At 45.9% G+C, this 23,914-nt stretch overlaps 1 protein-coding gene across 1 annotated transcript; it reads right to left on the bottom strand.

Moving 5' to 3' along the window:
- Positions 1–914: 914 nt before the first annotated feature.
- On the bottom strand, positions 915–2,555 carry GSTUM_00009020001 (uncharacterized protein; the record flags this gene model as incomplete). The annotated part of the gene is made up of 3 exons (XM_002840432.1): positions 915–947; positions 1,008–2,442; positions 2,491–2,555. The coding sequence occupies 3 exons, from the start codon at positions 2,553–2,555 to the stop codon at positions 915–917; spliced, it is 1,533 nt and encodes a 510-aa protein (XP_002840478.1).
- Positions 2,556–23,914: the final 21,359 nt, after the last annotated feature.

The following is a 23,914-nucleotide window of genomic DNA, read 5'->3' as shown; positions in this document are numbered from 1 at the left end:
TCCACCCGAACCGGCCTGTCAAGGATCCATATAATACGGTAAAGAATAAAACATGCCGAATCCGAACCTCTTGTTGCTGGAAATTCTTTCATTTTTTTCCTTGCTTTAGGCTCAACCATTTCTAGTGTTTTATCCTCTTCTTCCCTCTACCCCATGTTAACTTAACCGCGACAAGCCACACTTCTCAAACCACAAGTATTCCGTACCCCGCTTGGCTGGTTTTGAAGTCCCAAACCAAGTCACCCGATCAAAAACGTTTTTCGGTATGATACTTTGCCGGTAGTCTTTTGTTTTTTTATTCTGGGCAGGATACCAAACCGAAGGAAGGAGGAAAGGGAAGGAAGATGGGTAGAGAGAATTATTAAGTGTTGGGTTTTTGATAAGGGATGGTGAAGTAAATCCGGATAAATTTCTTAGGGTTTATCCGATTGGCCGTTGTTCTGATAATTCCTTTACTGTGGCTCTATGATACCCAAAGGGGTGGGCTCTTCATGATTATCAGCCGTGTAGAGGCGCGCCCGGGGACGGAGGGTAAACCAAGTACAGTAGGGGGTTAGTTGTTATTACCCACACCACAGCGCAGCGCGCTAGCGGCAACAGGGTTTCTACGTGCTGTGACCGGAGGAGAGTTGGTTTCATTATAAGATATCAAATCATACTTCGGTGTTTGGAAGGAACAGCATCATAACCAGATCGCTTCAAAATATTAAGCGCAACGTCAGGGCCTTAACAAACAGTTTTCCCGAGAGCCATTCTGATGAGAGCTTCTCAAGCCTACTATGGTCCAGGATCTCTCGAGCAACAGAAATTAATGAGAAACTAATACAGTTTCACTCGATACACTTCACCCCTAAATCCCGCTCTTGCATTTCGCCAAATTTCCACTCTTCCACTGCGTAAATCCGATCCTCGTCTCAAATATCAATTTCTTCCAGCACGCCCAAAATCTACAAACAAGATTAGCCTTTGAAAGAGAAGCTCAAATAGACACACTGGGTTGGACCTACCTGTTGGGTATATCTCACACCAACTAAGGTACCATCGTCGTCGAGGAATTCACTTTCGCTTCCCAACTCCGAGTCTCTATCCAAACACGTGAGGCATGAAATCACAATGTCCGTATACTTAGATCCAATCTTCGGGGGCAAGTATTTGTACGCCATGGCCATCAACACCTCTTTGATCCGGGTGGCCCTCGTCCTTTGATCTTTGTCTTGTAGGGTATGCACAATCTGTGACAGTGCCGCCGCAGGTTCCCCCTCCTCGTTCACGAATGGAGACCATAGGCCGATTTCCAACAGAATAACGCCCAAGCTGTAGATGTCGTGCTGCATCCTATATCCATTATCCGGGAGGGTTCCCTGGCGGCTGGGGTGGCGGTAGAGGTTACTCGACCAGGACTCATCACCGGCCCTGTAGGTGATCCCGTCGGCGGACCGGAACATCTGGAAACCGACGAGGAATGGGATGCCGAGCGTTTTCCCGGGATTGGGGAAGACAAGGATGTTCTCCGGACGCATGTTCTTGTGGACGAAATTGAGGTTGTGTACGGACAGAGCTGCCTTCGCAATCTGTTTAGTGAGAAAGACGCGCTCATCGAGGGGGTGTGGCTCGTTGGTCGATCTCTGAAGAATAGTTCGGAGGCACTCGGGACTTTCGTCGAGTCCATGGGGCATCTCCAATATGAACTCGAATTTTTCGGGAGCCCCATCACTTCTCTGCTTCCTGACGACTCCCTTGCAAGCCAGGACTCCCGGGACACCATTGGATTCCCTAAGCACACTTGCTAGCTTTGTCACGTCCTTGTCGAGTCGATTGTAGTCTCTTCGACCTGGATCAACAGTAATAGTTTCCATAATGTATCTTGTGTTGGTAGTATTATCCAAGATATTATGAGCCCCAGAGTAGCCAATGGGGGTTGGGAGGCGCATAATCATGGGGTCCAGCCAGACAGACTTGAGCTGTTTCGTGGGTTCATCGGCGAGGACGTCACGGATCGCATTGACAGCGGCAACAGCACTACCATCGGGCTGACTCTTTTGGAGCTCCATCGACAGGATATGATCCAGCGCAGGGTTTTTCGGTACCGATAGCATGTAAAAGGTTGAGCTGAACATATCCCTCCACCTCTCCAATGCCGAGACATCCTTCCCCAACGACCCTTTTAGGAAAATCGCGAACTTTATCACTTTCGTCCTCCCTTTTTTGTCCTTTAGCTTTTCGAGGTTTTTGCAGGCAGTGAACAGGTAGAACTGCAGTTTATTGAGAAGCTCCGCTATGTGGTCTGTGAGGACTTGATGAACTTCCTCGGAGGAACTCTGAACCGTCGCTAATTGGTATGCAATATGTAGCCAGGCATTTTCCACCCGAATCTTTAGGTCTTCTATATCTTTGTGCGTTTCTTGGACGTCCTTGTATCGTTCGCAAAGATTCTGACCGGCTCTAGTTACATTAGCAAGCCCCGCATGTTATTGCGGCTAAAGGGCATACCGAAGACAAATATCAACGGTACCCGGGAGCCCAAGAGCGCCCGGGGCTGCTTTGGTGGCTTCCATGATTAAAGCGAGTGGGTATTCTAACTGCTCTCTTCCTGTGCAGGCGACGCAAGGGATCCCTCTTGAGCGCGCTTTGCTCTTATCAGCGGTAGGTTGCCCGCCTTCCCAAATAATTTCCTCCAAGGGCTCCCGACCGTGCGACTCAAGGCAGACATTAACCCCGCTCCCCCATCGCTTGTGCGACACAGGGACAGGGATTAATTAGCAGTCTCGCTAGCCTGTTATATGGCCGTTAGTCATACTCACAATTAAATGTAGAGCAATTCCAGGTAGGCCTCTCGCTAGGACGTTGGAGTTGCCTCACCTGCAGCTTCCCGTAGGGCAAATCACAAAACAGGCTTAGAAGCATAGAATTCTATTTGTTCGAGCCGTCAAACGCTCGAATAGGAACTCCAGAAAGATGTGATATTTGTCTCGTTTTTTTGACTTATTTTACTTGTTTTCTACGAGAACCGATTGTAAGCATACGACGATCTCTTTTTCCCGTTGCTGGCCAACTAGGAACAAATATAATTGACGAATCTAATACCAAATATCCATCAAAAAAAAAAGCGCTAGCTCTCCCCAGAGTCTTGTCAAGAAATAGAAAATTTGGGTTTTCTGACAAGCCTGTTGCAGCTGCCACTTATCCTGACCAATATCAACATCACATTGGGTATGATACCACCTTTTTGTGCCTGACCATTGTACCCTACCCTGTACTGGGCCGCTGGCCGTGCTGCTGTAATACCATACGTTGAAATAAGAAGCGGCTGCGGTGAAACTCATAATTGCGACCAAATTAGAACCGCAAGGGTTAGTCCTTGCTCGAGCTGACTGATACAGTACTCGTATGGATCGAGTTTTACCGCCATTCCTAGACAGGACAAGGATAAAAACCTTATTTGAACGTACTTGTACTAGCGCTTAAACCGTCTTCGCTGGATTACCGGTATATATCTGTCCTGTAGCTATTGCACCTTTCCTGTTCTGTCAAACCCGGCGCGTGTATCATGCTGAGTGCTCGAGTACCGGCACCTCTGAATCTCCGATACACCCTGCAATCCTCCCCCGAAGCCGGTGCTAGTACGATACCACATTTCATTTTTCCGGTTCGCAGTCATGAATTACAAACCCCCTGTTTGAACCGCTCCAAACTGGAGTAGAGACGCTCCCACAGCACGATACTGCGAGCCGAGTCTGAACACCCCCTTCGCTTGTGACAGGCTTTTATCCTTCTCTTAATTTGTTTTTCCTCACTTTTGTTCTGCGTTCCAGTGAACCGATTCCATGGTGAAAAAGCCACATCGGTTGAGGCTCTTCTCTACCCGGCTCGGTTAGCGTTAAATTTCAAACTGACTCGCCCTATCAAAAACGTGATCCCGAACCACAGAGCCGAAAACCCTGTCTTACCGTGGCATAATTAACAGAACATTTGGCGCAACCGGCCACCGCGCGATATAGCAACCCCTCCCCACTCCCGAATCCCATCATAGCTCCACCACAACGGAAGCACTATTATTGAGGCCGGTGGACGGTATACAGGTTGTTAATTAGCATTCATTCTATTTTTAAAATGGTTTTTAGTTCTGGTTTTACTAGTCATTTGTTGGGAAGTCGGGTATTGAGAAAGTGCACACCGTTGCAACGTGATGTTCGCTGACTGATGCTAACAACGGTATGAGGAGCTACAACCACGGTACGGTAACGGCTGCATCGAAAAAGAGATTCCAAATGAAATACCAAGCTAAATATAGGAATAGAAGAAAGAAAAGAGGAGGGAGATAGGATGGGGAGAGAAAATGATTTAAGAAATATGTGGTTTTTGGAGGGGTTTGTAAAGCAAAGTACTGTGAGATTGGTACTATCAATTTTACCGCCACCTACAATTATGAGATCCACCAACTTGATGTTGAGTTGGTGTTAAAATAGTACTATACATGATGACGACAGATCATTGCGCAACGTAGCATTCTCAAGCTCCTATATGCCGATACAACTTCTCGCTCAGGCCAACGAAACCTTTCCGACCAAAGGATTCGGGGATGGCCAACATGGCCAACGCCGATGAGCGATACGAGATAATTGGTGCGCTGTCCAAAACATCACGCGGGAACCTCAGAGTGTATATATCACCCCTCAACCGCCCTCCTCTCACCCCTCGAACTTCTCTCCACAACCATCGCAATAGGCTGTTCACTTCTCCAATAGCCTTCTCGCTTCTTCTATTACAACAGCTATTACACTTCAAATGGCTCCACTACCACTATCATCCCCTAGGGGGAAAGGTGTATTCAACAGGATACTCTCATCCCTCTCCTCTTTCTTTAAGTCTAAACCCAAGCCCGCCCCAGTCGAGTTGGAAATGCAAGTGCTCCGCCCGCCAATCAAGTATCTGACGTTCTCTCCGGAACCCCCTCGCCCAACAGAAACGGGCAAGGGGAAAGCCCTCATGCCGTCCGATCCGGAATTCTCTCGCTCCAAAGAAAAGGGCAAGGAGAAAGCTCCCATGCTATCCGATATGGAATTCCCTCGCTCTAAAGAAAAGGGCAAGGGGAAAGCTCCGATGCTGTCCAATCTGGAATTCCCTCGCTCTAAGGAAAAGGGCAAGGGGAAAGCTCCCATGCCGTCCGATCTGGAATTCCCTCGCTCTAAGGAAAAGGGCAAGGAGAAAGCCCCAATGTCGTCCGATCTGGAATCCTCTCGCTCAAAAGAAAAGGGCAAGGGGAAAGCTCTCGTGCTATCCGGTCTGAAATTCCCGAAGCCCGAAAAAAGTGAGGACATACCCAAAGCTACCGTCATGTTCCCTAAGCCCGAAGATGTGGAAATGAGGAAAGATACCGCCATGTTCCCTCCGGAATCCCCTCCAGCTACAACCAAGAGCACCTGGAATAATGCCGGTTTTTCGTTTTACGACTATCAGGACGAATTGATGTTGAACCCGTGGAATGATTACCGCAAGCGCTCTCGTGTGTTCTTCCCCTTCAATAATCAAAGATCCCTATGGTGCTGACACACAGAAACAGTCCAAGTTCAACAGTCCCCAGAGAATGCGGCGACCATGACCGAAATGGGGGCCTCGATGCCGGAACTGGGGAAATGCCACCTGACCATGTCCCAGGAGATCTTGCTCCTCATCTTTGTCTGGGTTGCTGCGATGTTTATTTGTGGTGCGATCGTCTGGGTCATGGGAAAAATCGAGAGAAAGATAAACAGTCTCATGGAGCGCAGCGCTACAGGATTTGGAGAGAAGAAGGGTTGGCTTCGCGCTCTACACTTTGTTGGGTACGGCTCTGTGGTCATCGTGATTATCGCCATGTTCCTTATGCTCATCGCCGTAATGTTTTCTCTAAAGAACATCTTAGGCGAGGCCATTTCGGGGGCCTAAGGGCCGATTCATGTGCTTGCAGTTTCCAAAGCATCCTGAAAGCTTAGCGCCTGCTGGGCTTAAACTACAAGTAGATTTAATCCAGATATGTACCTGATGTTGAGTGTTGCAGGGTACGGGAAACCGCCCTAGTTATGTTGTTGATAATGTATAATTAGTTAGCAGACTTGTTGTTGAGATTCCTGACAATAAACAGGTACCTTCACACCTATCTCCTCTTCCAACACCAGAGTCGATGACTTCTTAATCTCTTTTCCTTCTTTTCCACTCTCCGAGGAGGTTGTATTTGCCCCCTGCCCTAAGATACTTAGCGAAAATTCCAGTATTAAATTCTGCTCTTGCCGCCTTTGAAAGGTTTCCCTTCATACTTATCCCATGTTCCCTCAGTACCCACCCACCCGCAAGTAGATTTAACTTAGCTGCCAGTATAATAGCTTCTGGCTTTTTTTTTTTTTTTTTTTTACCCTTTTCGCCCGGATAACGTCATGTATGCCTCAGTGCTGTATGATACTTGACTAAATTTTCTGTATATTCTCACACCACTTGGTCAATCATTATTATCACAAGGAATGTGTCCACAAACCACAACTGGACGAGTGAAATGAACAGTTCCTATTGGTTAGAGTTCTCAATTCACAAATTTCAACAATTATTTCCATACGCTCTAAAGTTCTGCCAAGCGACATATTGTAACCCTGACCACAAAAAATTGTTATTTTAGTGACTAAGTTATAGAAAATTATCCATATATCTAAGAGATAACTCGGTATTGAAACTACAGAGTTGCTGCGAAAAGAAAAAAATCACTGTTTTTCTCCCTGCCCACTTCTTCATTCCGACAATAACTTTCTATTACTTGAATAATCATTCTCTAGTATGATATTATAATATTGCAGTTCCTGTTATTTCCCTCACAGTAAAAATGGGAATAAGAGGACCTCGTGCTAAGACGTCTAGAATTTCCACCCCGGGATTGGACATGAAAAAATCTCTGCGAAAAAACCAGTCTTTCAGCTCTCATCCGAGACGAATGAAAAGTAAATATAAATACTACCATACTTACCGAGAGAGGAAACTCCAACGTCCCAGTGTCAGATTACTCTTATTCTTTTGTAATACCTGTATGTCAAACCCAAACAGACAGGGATTGGTGGTAAGAAATTATGAGTTGATTGGGCTTCGCCCGGTAAAGTCCCTAATAATTATTTGGTTAGCCCTCGGTAGGATACATAAATTCTTCCCCTAAGTTACGTTATGTATGGAAAGGGCAACTGAGGTCACAATTGCGGGCTAGTCGAGGATCCACCGTGGGAGGAAGGGTCCTTAACGTCCTCCACGCCATAGCGAGCGCCCGGCATAGCGAGCCATGAGGCTTGGCCTGCAGGTGGACTAAATTATGATTGGCTGTGGAAATCAAGGTACAGCAACGGCAATCTTGGCAGTTCCCTGTTTCAAGAATTCATATGGTGCTGGACAACCTAAATCTTCCCATTATGATCGCGAAACCACAAGAAATTTAGAAAACGACAACACAACCAGATTAGGCTGTAGAGGAAAACTGTCAGGTAATTACATAGATTAGTATCTATTAGTGAAATATACCAGACAAAATTAATGAAAACCAATTTTTGAAGACGGTATTACAGAGCAAAGAGGGGTTATTTTGGATGAGTGAGAGGAAGTTGGCCAGGCAGAGAATGTGCCAAGATGCCAAGAAATTTAGCAAAAACTTGGCATGAGTGATATCTGATGAATAGAACTCTTCCAGGATGGGTTAAGTCTGGAACCAAGATAGGAGATCAGAAGAAGAAAAAAAAAAATGAACCACAAATAATAAGAAGCTCATGAGAGTGATATGTGAGAGGGCAAAATGGTGTCTATGAAGCATAAAGTACAGCTAAATAAGGTGCTAAGTAGAGTAAGAGAGTAGAAGATAGCCAAAACTATGGAGAAGAGGATATGAGCTGTATTTCAAGCAGGGGGTGAATTGAATATCATACTAATTAGTATTAAGAAGAAGGGAGAAACTTCACAGAATAGATACGAGTACCTATCAGACACCCCAGACAATGGTTGCAACAGTGGCGCAGAGATTGCAAGCTCTGACGATAGCAAGTACAAATTTGATAATGATTCAGAGGAGTCAGATCAAGAAAGCCATTTCGAAATAAGTGATATTGAGGAAGGAAATGTCACTGAAACTCCAAGCCAGATGATATCAGATCTGAGATATCAAGAGGAAGCAGAAATATATCTTGGGACAAGTAGGGGGTCAGGATCACAATGAACGGACCAAAGACAACAGGAGGAAGCAGCTCAACATAAAGTAGAAGCCTCTAACAGCTTGGAATGAGACTCCACAGAGTATTATTACAGTTAACCAAACCTATACCTATACCGGCATCAAGAGACTAGCATGGTAGGAATAGTAGTAGACTAGAGTCTACTGAGTGGAGGTACTATTGGTTGGGTATGTCAGTTAGACATGCTTTTCCATAACAGGAGGTACATAGGTACTAGTAAGGAGTGGTGGTTACCTGTAACAATCCCTCTCTGGATAGTTAGTGCTTGGCAACGGGGAATGATACTTCTCTTCCGGTCTTCTTCTTCCTTTGTCTTACGATAGCTCTAGGCTTCTGCCTACGTTACTGATAGTACAAGATCCTTGTCTTCTACTGGGAACTCCTATCGTAAGCTTTCTCTAACTCTTCTTCGTAAAGCGCCTTTCTTAGCGTAACGATAACGTTGCAATAAAGATAAAGATCGTAAAGGTGTTTTATATTCGTTAAAGTAATAAGTAGGAAAAGTACTTAGAAGTCAATCTAATTTTTATTTAAACTCGTACCGCCAACACTGGCATATGACGAGCCCCCGCCAGCACAGGGATACCGCTAACCGGTATACCACTAATCCTAGGCTAATTAAGTCTACGGTCCCGCACCTGTCATCCCCGAGTCATGCCCACATGGAAACTAATTACAAGACCATCAAACAACCCGGCGCCCTCCCCGGTCCGAGTCCGTAGCCCCTCTGGTCTGAAGCCAACCAGAACCAAGCGTAGCCGAAGCCGAGCAAGAGACCAACCCAACCAGGTTCCTCGTCCAACAAAATCAAAACCACTACCACTCGGTCTAAATACCGTCCCACAACACCTCCACCACAGTAGAAAACCAACAACAAACCAAACCAAATATAAACTACAGGCGACACAATGGCAGAGAGGAGGTGACCAGCATGTCCACCTCTCGCATCCGCATGCCAGGCCGTCGACCCTATAAACCCACTTTGCCAAGTGCCTCTGAGGAGCGTAATGGTGAGGAGGACCTGTACCCGCTGCCTGTCCCCCAACATAAAACACATAAACAAAAGAAATACATAGAGGTGGTGACAGACCGAAATAGTCAGTGGGGCCTATCTCCCACCCGTGGTGCCTTGCCCCCGCCAGCCATGCCCATTGCCAAACCAAAGAAACCAAACAAACTTCCACAACACCTAGCCCGCAGAACCCAAACAAGTCCAACCAGGTGGTCGCAATCCACTATCCGCACAGGTGGCCATCAGTCCAGTGGTCCGCCGGGGAGCTGTACAGCACTCAGCAGCTTCGCCCAGCAGCCCAAACCGGTCCGGAAACACTTAATTAGACATCGCCCAACCTGACGCATGTCCGACCGGTGCTCGCAGGTGCCTCTCCCCCCCCAATCAGCCCCCCCCAAGCCCCACACACCAGACGCCGCAGAGCCCATCCAGCCCCCCAGCCCCTCAGACAGAACAACCATCCGATGACCACAGGACAGCTTATACCCAGCCCCGCCAGGCAGCCATTGATCTTGGCCACACAAACAGAGCCCCAACCCCCAGCCCCATATAGCCGAGGGGGACCCACCAGCCACAGCCGGGAGCCACAAAGGAGGCAGCACCAACACTCGAAGGTACAGGCACCAGCCATACCATCCAACCCAGCCGAACCGAAATCCAGCCGAGTCGGGAAGAGTAAGCAGAGCCAGCCAAAGCCAGCCCTACAGGTCCGGCAACATGCACGGACCTAACAATGGGCAAGAGGCATCCCCAACTGACGCGACAAGATGGGGAAGGGCGAATGAACAGAAGCAGACAAACGGAAGATAGGCCCCACTTGCAATGGGTGAAGCCGCCAACCACAGACCACAGCTGAACCACCCAGACGCACAGACAACGCGAGTGCCTGGCAGCCAATCGTCCCACACCACCCCAGGCAGCAAAGAAAAACCACTCTAGGGGGTAAGGTTTTTCAGGGTCAAAGCCATCCCCACCGTAGCTAGGAGGTGACACCTGACTGAACCACCGTATATGCCGCAAGGACAAAACTTCCAAGGGAACGGTGATAAACAACATCGTAGGATTCCGACCGTAGAAACATAAAGTAACGAGGCAGGGAGGGGCCGGCGAGGCCCCCTCCCTTGAGGAAATGATGGGGCCAGTACGACGAGTTGATACTTGGAAAGGTCATCAGTCTAACCCAAGGGCGTTTTGTATCGCGAGAACTAAGGACTCCGTTAAAACCCAAGAAAAGACATGAGCTGGCCCAATGAACGACACGGGTGATCCCCCCAAACACAATGTTCAATCAGCCCCCAATACGAACGCGAAGCCTGCGAGTAAACGATAGACAGGAAGCCGTAGACATTTTACCGAAAGGGGCTCGTATGCGACCGTGATGAGTGCTCGAAGTGCTGGTATCATGAGATAACCAGTCCAACGAAACGAGACGCAAACAAGTTATCCGCCACGCAACACCTAACAGACCTCAACACCAAAGACCCCAGGAACTACTGAGCGAACTCAGATATCTCCCCCAGAATCAAAGGCATCAAGGCCCATCATGATGGCGAAAGAAACGCTCCGGGCGAAGCGACGGCAAGGACGAGGAAAAGTACTTAGAACAAAGCGTGAAGAACCTATCTTCCTCGGCCGCATTAGCCTCCTTAAATAGTATTCTTCCCGCCTTTAGTCATGTGACCTAAAGTGGTCACAGGTGCAAAACTAAATCATAACAAACTAGTTATATGACCGAAGTGGTCACATGCTCAAAACCCATGACCTCATAGTGAGGTCATGTGCAAAACTCATAAACCAATCATAATGCAATAAACAAGTCATATGACTCGACTGAGTCATATGCACGAAACCCATGACATCATAATGAGGTCATGTGTAAAACATAAATCATATGTGCAAGGCTTACTCGTAAGGCACACTCGTAAGGCATACTCGTCAGGCGCATATCCCATGACTCATACTTGAGCCATGTGCGAAAGCATCACAAATCCCGCACATAACAAATCATATAACCCGAATAGGTCATATGCGCAAAACAATAACATACCTGTGACTCATAACCACGTGTCACGAGAAAGCCCTTTCCTCGCTAAGCCATGTTCGTGACATTAGCTCCCCTCCTCCTAAGCCTGAGTACCATCAGGCTTTTTCTCCCAGTTTCAATAGTTCCCGTCCTGCCGAGCGCAGGGTCCTTCTCAACTTGTGGAACTTTTCGCCTGCCATCCTCCATCTGACCCTTACTGATTCCAGAGTCGGATTCGCCATCTCAATCGTGTGTCCCTGATTGTCGTTCAGCTGTCTAAGCTCCGCGATCGTTTTGTCGTTTGCTGAAATTGTGGCCCCGGCTTAGCCCAGTTGTTCTCGGAGTCCCCAGATCTACCTGTATAGGCTCCTGATATCCGGTTCCATGTCTGAGGAGGAGATTTGGGCCCCTCCTTCCCTGGACCGCGTCCTCGCGGCCTATACCTTTCTGGCATCCTCTCCTTCCAACTCTTTTCTGCTTCCATCCTTCTGCAGGTAGTATCCCGCAGATATTTTCTGTGCCTTGTGCATCCTGCACCCGTTTCTGAAGCATTGTTGTCAATGCTTCAGAACGTGGTCCGGACGTGGGCCACACTTTCGACATTCCCTCGGGAACCATCCCGAGCCTTCTTTGTCGCCAAAGTGTGTTTGGCAACCGTCATCGTAGCATACTATCCATGACATGGCGTTATGCTGTGCTTGTCTTTCCCTTTCCTTGAGTTCTTCGTCGGTTGGCCCCATGAATGAGTATTCAGGGCTGGTGGATGTAGTTTGACGGGGGCTATCGCCCCAGCCCTCGTGTTGCTACAATGGCGTAGGAGTCTTTCCCTCGCCTTTGTCTTGGTTGAACGTGATCATCACCTAGGCCAGGCTTGCCTGGGTATCGCTGGTGGAAGGTTGAGATGGCATCTTGTGCGTTTTAGAAGTTGAGTGCGAAGTACCAGGTTTTATCGTGTTCAGGCAAATATCCTGTCCACTTGGCTCGGTATTGGAGGTGACCGTCGAAGAAGCGGGAATCAACTATTTCGTTGAGCTCGTATTCTGGTTCTCCGTCGAGTTCGATCAGAGGGGGAGGAATAAGTGTTTGGGAAGGAAACTTATTGTCGTTGTGTAATTCGAGGAGGGAGATGTGGAATGTATTGTGTATTCGCATTGAGGGGGGGAGGTCGAGTTTCTAAGCTCGGCTGCCCACTTTTTCCAATATCCTGAAGGGTCCAATATTCTTGTAGTCCAGTTTCTTTGATGGTCATGTCGTATGAATATTGCGTGGTATTAGCCATACCATATCTCCCAGTTGTATGTTTGGATCCGGTCTTCGGTGCTTATTGTATTGTTCTTTTTGCCGTTGTTGTGCTTGACACATCTTGTATTGTAAGGTTTCATGTAGTTTTCCCATATCCGCTTTCTCCGGTATCACGTCATTAATCGTATGATATGTGGTCTGACTTTGTGAATGTTGTCCGTAATTCACGAAGAATGGTGTGGTGCCAATTGTTTCTTGCTTTCCATTGTTGTATGCGAATTCGGCCATTGATAACAGCTTGTACCGATCATCTTGTTGATAGTTGACGTAAGCCCTTAAATATTGTTCGTGTATCGCATTTACTCGTTCCGTTTGTCCATCCGTTTGTGTGTGGAATGCTGTGCTCATTCTGTTTTGTATTCCCTTTTCTCCGGTTAGCTTTTTCCATAGTCCTGATGTGAATAGTGTTCCTCGATCGGTGATGATATTCTTGGGTAGGCTATGAAGTCAGAAAACTTCTCTGAAGAAGGTTTGTATAAAATCCCTCGTGTTGATATCTTTTCTAACCTGAATGAAATGGCTCATTTTGGTCAGACGATCCACGACGACCAGGATGCTATTACAATTTTCCGATGCTGGTAGGTCTGTGATGAAATCCATTGTAATTGTTTCCCATGGTTGTTCGGGAACTTCGTTTGATTTTAGTAATCCATATAGTGCATGTTTAGTCGCTTTCGTCTTTTGGCATATGTTGCATTTTTTGACATATGGTTTGACGTCTTCACACAGTCCTGGCCAATAGAATGACCTTGTAATGAATTCCGTGGTTTCAGCCATTCCTCCCTGTCCTGCCGTTCGGATATTGTGGTGTTGTCGTATGATGTTTGTCCTTATCTTCTCTTCTTCCGGGATTCATTGTTTTCCGTCGTACCACATATTTCCATCCTTCCATTGGCATAGCCCCAGAGCAATTCCTTTCATCTCTTTTTTTCCTTCCTCCAAGGCTTCTCTTATTGTCTGAATTGTTTTGTCTTTCTCGTTTGCGTTCTCGATTCCTCTTTCCTCTGTTGATGTGAATTGGATAACCTCCATTACCTCAAAGTAGGTTTTTGGTAATAGTGTTCGTGTTTTTTGTTTGATTCTTTCGTCTTCTTTCGTTTGTGGTTTGTCGCTTGCAATCCTTGTGAGAGCATCTGGTTTTCCACTCTCTTTGCCTGGTGGGTATTCAATTTTGAAGTTGTATTTGCGGAGGTGTTCCATCCATCTTATTTGGCGATCATACAGTTCTTTAGTAGTCATGAACGGTACCAGGTTCTTGTGGTCGGTTAGAACTCGGACTGGATGGTCGTTGTTCGAAATGTATCTTCTCCATTCTTTCAATGCTTGAACTATTGCTAATAGTTCTTTGTTTGCAACATCGTAGTTGCACTCTGCAGGGGTCATTGTCTTGAATCGATAGGACACTGGCCTCCATTTTCCATCGCCGCATTGTTGCGATAGTATGCATGAGCATACATATTTTAAGGCGTCCGTCTCGATCATTGTCCTTCGGTTTGGGTTGAAATTGACCAATATGGGTGCCGATGTTAGAGGCATTCGTATTGCATCATATGCTTTTTGTTCCGTTCCTCCCCATTCCCATTTCTTGTCTTTTTTCGTTAGGTTATAGAGTGGTTTTGCAAGCCTGCTAAACCCCTCTATGAATCTTCGATAAAAGTTGCAGAATCCCATAAAGCATTGAACATCTGTCTCGTTGTTTGGTTTGGCTCAATCCCATATGGCTGCTATTTTAACAGGGTCGACCTTGACCCCATTTCGATTGATGATAAATCCAAGGTATTCTGTTTCTTCCTTATGGAATTCGCATGTTGTTGGTTTGATCTTCATTCCTGATCCTTGTATTGCCGCCATGATATTGCTGATATCTTTTTGGTGTTGTTGTATGTTTTCCGAGTATATAAGTACATCGTCCAAGTATACGATGCAACATATGTCGAGGTACTTATTAAGTACCTTGTTGATCCATCTCTGGAATGAAGCTGGTACGTTGGTTAGCCCGATGGGCATAACCAAGTATTCAAACATTCCGTATCTTGAGGCGAATGTAGTCTTCCATTCTTCTCCTGCCTTGATGCGTATATTGTGGTATGCATCTTTGATGTCAAGTTTGGTGAAGTATTTTGCTGATCGTAGTCTGTCCAGTGCTTCCCCAATCAAGGGTAGTGGATATCGGTCCTTCTTGGTAACCGAATTGAGGGCTCTGTAGTCCACGCAGAGTCTCATGTTTCAGTCTTTCTTTTTGATGAATAGTATTGGGGATCCTCCTGACGCGAAAGAGTCTCGGATCCATCCTCTCTTTAGGTTTTGCTCGATGTGCTTCCTAAGTTCTTCGAGCTCTGCTTCCCTTAGGGGGTATAACTTCTTATAGGGAATTTCTTTTGTCTTTCCCGTTTTTGCATCCTTGTCCAGCTGAATTTCGTGGTCGATTCCTGGTCTTCGAGGTGGTAGCTCCATAGCTTCCTCTTCTTGGAATAGATTTGTGAATTGGTGATATTCTTTTGGAACCAATTCTTTCTATCCTTTTTTGCTTTGGTATTTCTTGTCCTGGATTGCTAACTCTGTGCTGATATTGATTTTTGCTAGAACCACTTTTTCGTCTTCGTATGTCCATTTGAGGATTCCTGTTGTATCTCCTCTTTCATAATATCGTCCAAAGGCTTGTGCTGTGATCTCTTTGATCTCAATTCTTTTTGTTGTATCGAGTTGGTTTTGGTCCGTACTTCCAAATCCCTTATTTCCTCTTATGGTTTCTTCCAGTTGATCTACTTCATGCAGATCCTCTTTGTTGATTTTTTTGATTATCAGCTGTGCGATTCGATCGCCTTTCTGGACTTGGTGGTCCTCTGGAGCTAGGTTGGCCAGGACCACTTTGATTTCACCTGTATAGTCGATGTCGATCACCCCTGCGATGGTCATGAGTCGGTGTTTGACTGCTAGACCACTGCGGGGTGCTATTCATCCCTAGGTGCCTTCTGGGAGTCCAATAGCTATTCCTGTCACTATCGTTGCCTGCCTGTTGGCAGGAATCTTGATTCCTTCGTTGGCATATAGGTCATGTCCTGCTGCCCCTTTGGAACCCATGGTAGGCACTTTTGCCTCTTGGTCCAGTCTTTGTATCCGGACTCTCTTGTCTTGCCGCATCTCGGCAAACGTTGCATGCAAAGTTTCTTCCTCTGCTTCTCGTATTGGTATTGAGTAGACCACAGGTGAACTGTTGAGACATCGTGTTGCACACAGTTCGCTTGTAAAGGTCATTTTGTTCTCATTTCAATCGATCGTCGGATTATGCTTTCGTAACCATGGCATCCCTAGGACTATCTCATGGTTCTTCAGATCTGCCACTTGAAAGATTGCGGTTTCCCTATGGCTGTCAATGTCCATGGGTATTGTCGTGGTATGGGTTATAGGACCCATAGCGCTTAGTTTTCCATCCGCTAATTAGACTTGTCTTGCTTTCTTCGCTTGTTTGGTGTAGAGGCCGTATTTGTCGCATATTTCTTTGTTGATGAAGTCTTCAGTGGCCCAGAGTCGAGTATTGCATATATTGTTGTTTCTTTGTTTTCTTTGTTGTCTATCTTCGTTTTGATCATCACGTGATCTCCATCTTCTTCTCCTCTTTGCGTGTGTAGTGCCGTGTAGTAGTTCGCTAATTTGATGGGTTTTTCAGGTCCACATCTTGGGTCTCCCAGACCACCGTTTACTGGGGACCCTCGTCGGTTTCCGCCAGTAAATCCTCCGCTATTATTTCGCAGATGTTGCTTCTTTTCTGATTTTGGAAACCATTATTTCCAGCAGCTCTGTTTCCCTGGTATCCGTTGTCCGGCTGGCTTCTCCATTCTCATATCCGATGTCCTGCTTTTCCACACCTTAGGCATAATTTCCCATTCATCCTTCTGGCGTATTCTTCCTTTTACAAATTCAGAGCAGGCCCTGCTCTTGACCTGTCTAATTCCATTGGTTCACCTGGTGGTAATGCTCGACTTTCTCCTCGAGGTGCTTGCGGTTTGATGGTCCCATTCATATTCCTGGATGATTGGACCACTCTGTGTACTATAGTGTTTTCCGAGTTGCTCTGAACCATGTTTAATTTGCTTTCTTTGTCGATTGCCCATCTTGCAAATCGTTCGGCTGTCGTATAGCGCAGGTCAGAGATTCCCCATGCCTCTCGGAGTCTCTCACTGCAGTTTCTCAGGAGGATGATGTAGAGAGTCGCATCATCAAACTCGGCCTCCTATTCCAACAGTCGACATTTGTTCCAACATGCTGAGAACGTTTGTTTTCCTTGCTGGAGTTTTTCTAGCTTTCGTCTTGCTGTTTCTTTGGCGTTGGTATCTCCAAATTGTTCAAAGAGTGTCGCCTTGAATTCCTCGTATGTGACCCATTCCCTCTGCTTCCTTCCATCTTGGAAGGGCATGATCCATTGTCCCTGGAGTCCCCTGAGTAGAGATTCCACATATGGAATCTTAATTTCATCATGGTGATCTCCGTATCCCTTAACGGCAAAATATCCCTCACATTGGGCTAAGAATATTCGTAGCTTATCTTCAGCTCCTTCGTATGTGTCGGGCTCCTTTACTTCTGGTTGGTGGACATTTCCTTGCCCTGTATTTCGTGTGGCTGCAAGAAAAGCCTGAAACTGATTTTCAGTCATTCCCAGTATGCTGGTTCCTGGTGCCGGAGCGGCTGGGGCCGATGGCCCAGGTACTGCGGATCCTGACATTCTCTCGGGTCGTGGAGTTCCAGCAGGAGAGCTATCGACTGGTGATCCTTTCTCTGTGGTTACTGGGCTTGCTGCTCTCGAGGGTTCTGCTGAGACGTGATCTAGGGCTTCGCTGAATCCTCCTAGATTAAGATTTTGATTGTCGATGTCAATATCTCCTTCCCTGTCTGGGTTGAAGGATGCCGTCTTGTATCGTTTGGCATCGCACTAGGTGACGCTTTGTAATGTAAGGATCCCTCTCTGGATAGTTAGTGCTTGGCGATGGGGAACGATACTTCTCTTCCTGTCTTCTTCTTCCTTTGTCTTACGATAGCTCTAGGCCTCTGCCTACGTTACCGATAGTACAAGACCCTTATCTTCTACCGGGAACGCCTATCGTAAGCTTTCTCTAACTCTTCTCCATAAAGCGCCTTTCTTGGCGTAACGATAACGTTGCAATAAAGATAAAGATCGTAAAGGTGTTTTATATTCGTTAAAGTAATAAGTAGGAAAGGTACTTAGAACAAAGCGTGAAGAACCTATCTTCCTCGGCCGCATCGGCCTCCTTATATAGTGTTCTTCCGGCCTTTAGTCATGTGACCTAAAGTGGTCACATGTGCAAAACTAAATCATAACAAACTAGTCATATGACTGAAGTGGTCACATGCTCAAAACCCATGACCTCATAGTGAGGTCATGTGCAAAACTCATAAACCAATCATAACGCAATAAACATGTCATATGACTTGCCTGAGTCATATGCACGAAACCCATAACATCATAATGAGGTCTCATGCGAAACATAAATCATATGCGCAAGGCTTACCCATAAGGCACACTCGTAAGGCATACTCGTCAGGCGCATATCACATGACTCATACTTGAGCCATGTGCGAAAGTATCACAAATCCCACACAAAGCAAATCATATAACCCGAATAGGTCCTATGCGCAAAACAATAACATACCTGTGACTCATAACCATGTGTCACGTGAAAACCCTTTCCTCGCTAAGCCACGTTCGTGACATTACCCTACTCTGTAGGGTAATCTAAGTAGTCAATTTGGGAGTTATTCTAAATTATGTAACCGGAGGTCCCTGTAGAGTTACCCAACCTTTAGACCAAAGTTACCCTACCTTGGGCTATGGATTACTGTACTATGAAGCCAAGTGTTTCAACACGCCACCATTTTCACACGTAACCTGTTACGCAGGACTTCAGGAGAAGTTACTAGATTGTTAGTAACATGAAACTACATAAGGTATTCAAATCTGAGATTGTCCAAATTACTCCTTGCTAGGCGCAGACAATCTGATAGACTCCAGAATTGTCTAGGCCAATTAAAATTTGTTTCTGTAGATGGAGATTGTTTAGGAAGGCTCTGGTTCACTCTTTTCATTTATGACTACTAAGAGAGAAGTAAATTTGGTAAAGTAAGATAGAATCGTAAAAACAATATTATATTGTTAAGGTCTTTTCTCTATTGCTTGATGATGTCTGAAGCTTAAATGACACTATGATATTTATATTCTGAGTCTGCGTGTTCATGGACTACATCTATTTATCATACTCCTATGTATCTTTCTGATTATAACTCGCAACGTTGGGTTTTCTTGAAAGATGCAAACACCAGCAGACCTTGAAAATCACTACACCGTCTTTGCTAATTATGATATATCTACCTCGGAACCATACTGTTCCCAATAGTAGTTATCTGATCTTTAGAGCCTTTAGACTTGTGGCCTAGTTCTCAAGTTGAACAGAGTTGGCTCCAATTGTCTTCTTCATGGATGAAATGATTAGTTTTACCTGCTAGTTGTATCTGCGAAGATAGTCATAATCACAACTCTGTTTTTGGTTGCCTGACTTTTAAACCTTTATAACTCCTTACCCAACCAATACATGTCTTCCGGAGAACTTCCTACTAATTCGCAGTAAGCTATTCAACCAGATTGACTATTATTCCCTCGGTCGACATCTCTTGGTTGCTTTGGGTAACAGGATTTCAATCACTGTTGTAGTATGGGCAGTTGTCTTCGTAACAACAACGTATTCCGAAACCTGGTTGCAACACTTCGTGAAGTCTAATAACCTTTATGGTAGTGTTTTCCAGAGTTCTAGACTCTTCTAGACATTGTAGGGTGGGTGTGAATGTATTGGTTTCTTGCTGAGATCTTTTACCATTGAATACCATCTCTTGCAGTGGAAATGTCCCATTACCTATGGTATATACCAAAGGTATCACATATTTGAAGCCTAGTAATGTTCTGGGTTGTGAACAGATTTACTCCATTCCACTTCTCAGACCTAACTAAAGGTCCCCTCTCATATATCCTGTGAACAGGATCTGGTCGACCAGATGGCGATGAAGTATACAGTATTATTCCGACACATTCATTTTTGTGGTATTATAGTCACAGGACACAACTGAGATTGATATGTATGATAATGTGTGGGCCCCGTAAGGGGGCCAGAGGGGGGTGTTGGAGACTAGAGATTCCGATTCCGGGTGAGGTTACCATACTTAGGGTGACCCCTGGGCATCAGATCTCAGTATTCCTAACACTCCTACACAACTAGTTGAGCTCAGAACAAGCTGCAACCTGGAGGTGTGGTGGCTAACACCCCTGTTCGGCCCTATTATAGGTTGCTAGCATTATGGGCTACAGCCTGGAGAGTTGCTGTAAACCTAGCAAAGGTCTCCAGGTGGAGATGTTCATGTAACACTGTATATACTCACACTATCCACTTGACCGGAGGCTGTCTGCAGGATAGATGAGGTGGTAGAGGTAAACCTGGAGAATGGGCTCCAGGAGGTTCCATGTAAAATGGACCAAAACTGACAGAGTAATACTACTTTGAAGAGAGAGGTAGTATATGAGGTTACTGGAAGCTAGTAGGCTAGGTAATTGAAGTCCATTGCCTCGAAAGTATAATAGTATTAGAGAATTGTTAAGGACTCTGAGATACTAGTCTGAGGTCACAATAAGAGCTACCTCTAAAAGGGCTGACTGTGGGTAGCACCTATTGGTAGTTAACTTTTGAAGAGGTCGATTAGGAGAGCTACCTGGCCATTAGCTGGAATGATATAGAATAGAGTAGAACCAGATAAATGTTCAGGAGTTGCAGATGCTTATAGAAGACTAAGTGTATATGGGTAGAGAGTTCCATAGTTGGTATCACATTCACTCAGATATGGCAGTTTGCTACTGACATGTCCATGATATAAAGAGCTTTTACTCCTGTAGTGGTATTGTAGATGCAGCAGCTAAAACACTTCTAACCCGTGGATGTTAGCAAACCACAGAGCAGTCTAGCTTGCTATGGAGCATCTTTGGACCAACCCGTAGAGGTTTGCTAGGCACCCCAAGGGAGTTGGGTGCTTGCGAACACATAGTAGTGATGGGGGGCAACTAGCAGTATATGAAATCTACTTAAGAGTATGCAAGTTCTCCTCTACTCAAGCAATCAACTACCTCTCAAGATTAGGACTTAATTGAGTCAAGTTGTGGCTCAACTATATTAAATTTTTCCTTTTTGTTTCTTCAAACTCTACTATTGAGACTTTGCAATTTATTATATTTGTTTACTTTTGCAGAAGAATCCATTTTGGTAGGGTCACAACCTTGGGATCCATCTTCCCAGAGGGAGCCCGCATTACACTGCAATGATATCTGTACACTATGTGACTAGGCAAGGATGGTGGGAATCTGTAAGAGTCAGGAAGAATCTGAAAAGCCAGAGTGAAGTAACTTCTTCGAAAATGAGCACACAATATCCTTATTGGGGAAAGTACCGAGAAGATCGAGTCCACCAAAGCCGAGGCCTACCAGACTCGAGTGGCAAAATGCTGTATCAGATCTCATATACCTATTGAGTCATAAAACAAAAATCAAGGGGAGAGATGGAGATTCTGGTGGGCTAAGTGGAACCCACCTGCTTCAGCCTAACATGGTTCTCTAATTTCTACACAATACTCAGCTAAGAAAGAAAAATCATAACTTATTTTAGGGGGAATTGGCTCTTCACCTACATCCGGATTGGCCCAATTGCGCAATATGTCTCATTTCATGAGAGGGTCCTAGCACCTCTCTGGAGTAACAACTCGTTAAATTTCTCTATTATAAAGTTTGAAAGAACAGAATGACATTAATAGATATGAAAGAAAGTTCTGTTAGAGCTGAAAATGATGAAATTCAACCGCTTCACCAATAATTAGTGTTTGCCTAGCAGTCAAATTGCATCCTGAGCCCCCCTGCACTATTTTCACCTAAACCTGCACTCCCAACCTCTAACACTTCCATTTTTTCCCAAAGATCATCGGCCTCATCTGGCGCTGGGGATGGCAAAATCGTTGACATCAGCATTGGGGATTGGGTGGGAGAGAGAACCAGGGCAATTGCATGTTTTTGAGTAGTTTGCGAAGGCCCTGGCCAGCCGGACTCCTTGCTGGCTTTTCTGGCTGCCTTCACAGCAACAACCCTCTTCCGCTGTTCCTGTAACTCAATTACAGTTTCGGGGGTCACCACTGTAGCCTGGTTTAGCTTATGGTGGTCTGAAGTGTTTGCACACTTCTCTTTGGAGATTAATTGCCTGTATTGGTAGCTCCATATTCTTCTGGGATTCCACTATTGATGGCATTTGCATTGCTTGGTGGATACGAAAGATGGTAAATGTGTCTTTTGCTCCCATCTAATTTGTCTGTAAGTCCCAATGGAGATGTGGTATAGTGGCAGAGCAGGCTTGTGCTGCCGAGATAGACTTCCAGGCGTTTTTTGCCTAGCTCTACCGTAATATCAGAGGTTACTAGTTGTGCATCCCTCAGCTGTACCCAGGTTGGGATGGATTGTGACTCCTGACCGATGCCCTTCGTATCCGATTCTGGCACCAAACCTGCATATCCCTAGAATGCTGGTAATTACTTCCTGGTCCAGGAACTTTATTGTAAGTTGCTACCATCCAGACACTCGCACCTGGCCAGCTAGCATTGGTAGCTTGTGTGGGGTATACAGCGGCTAGTGGATCGAAGCATTGGGGGGGGACAATTGTTTGCTAACAGTGTGGCTAGAGGGAATGATGGGTGCAGTTTTTGGTGATGGCTCTCTCATGGTCTTGCGGGCAGTATATACTTGAGCGAGTGTAAGCTTTGACCGATTGTGGCTATTAAAAAATTAAAAAAGGTTATTAGTATTCTGGATGCATTGACAGAAGCAAGAGGGGGAGGCAAAAAAACTTGAAAAATGGCAGAGGGGGAGCTAGGAAGGCTAACGTCAGTTAGGACCCTAATAGATAGCAGCGGGAGGAGTGGAATTGCTTGTGGGGCATTGCGGTGCTTTGTGGCTGGTGCTGCAGGTGTAGCATACTTGTTGGTAGCAGCACTGTGCTGATCGGTATTCACGATAGTTCAGATTGCGACATATTTGCTGCGTGGTTGCGGGGATTCTCGGGGTATTTTGCATGAAAGCGTTAGAGGCGGGACTTTGGTAGCTATAGTTTCCCCTATGTTCGGTTGTGGTATATGGTGATGATGTACTAAACACTGAGGTGGGGAATGCTTGGGCGGCGACGTTCTCGCAAATGGGCAGCTCCTGTGTTCTTCTTAGTGGTGTAGGAGTGATGCAGTGGTTTTGTGTCCAGGAGGACCGGAGTGCTGGATGTGCAAAACATTTTGACGCTATAAGCTCGCTGTCCAGCTGGTGCTATTCGGTACCCATATATATGTTCTTCCCCCCCGCAACTCTCTTCCAGTGAAATTGTAAGTGGTAGGCCTTTACCCCTTCCCATGCATACCTCTCTAACAGCTCATAAAAGTTCAATGAATAGATCGATAGGGATGTAGCAAGATCTCCTTAGAGGCTATGAGAGGCTAGCTTTACCAGGATTCCACAGTATGCTGCCCAAGCTTTGAAAAAGCTGCTCATAGAATACTCACTTTCCTTGCCGTCCCTTTCCGCCTGCTCAAACTCTACTCCTCCAATACTAATTGTACACTGGGACTCAACCCTCTGCTTCTTGCTAGCAAGTAGCCATTATATATTGATTGGTTTGAAACGGTTTTCGATTATTTGAACCAATGTGCTTCATTCCACGCCGGGCAATAGAAGCTCCACTGAACTCACTATGCCAGATGCACTCTGGCTGGCTTGATGGGTTGGGGGTTGGATTGAGTTGTACGTACCCTGCATTGTTGCCTCCTGCCAAATAGCCTCTTCTTGGTGGCTTTCTTGTCTTAGTTGGGCCCGCTGGCTTTCTAGTTGTACGATCTGAATTCTAGTAGGGCTGGGCTTGAGCCATACTAGAGGCTGGGATTAGAGGAGCTTGGGTCTGGGAGGTCAGCCAGAGGATGACTCAGTCAATTATATCCTCCTCCTGAGACTGGAGCAGTTCCTTCATCGTGCTTAGGCTAATAGGCCTATCGGTCAAGGCTGAGGATGAGTGATGGGTACTGGTAGAGTTGCTCGTTATGGCTGGAGTCAATGCGAGATGTGAGGATGGGATTGAGGGCAATGGGAGTGAGCTGTATATCTGATTGTTGCTGGTCAGTGGGTGACTGCACTGTGGTATGCTGGGATCCGGTTCGACGCTATCGCTAGATTGATCAGCACTTTCTGGGCTTTCTGGGGCTTCCTCGAGAGGCATAGGAGGTTGGCCA

Source organism: Tuber melanosporum (assembly GCF_000151645.1).
Source record: "Tuber melanosporum whole genome shotgun sequence assembly, scaffold_51, strain Mel28".
Lineage (NCBI taxonomy): Eukaryota > Fungi > Ascomycota > Pezizomycetes > Pezizales > Tuberaceae > Tuber > Tuber melanosporum.
This window is presented reverse-complemented; position numbering and strand designations above follow the sequence as displayed.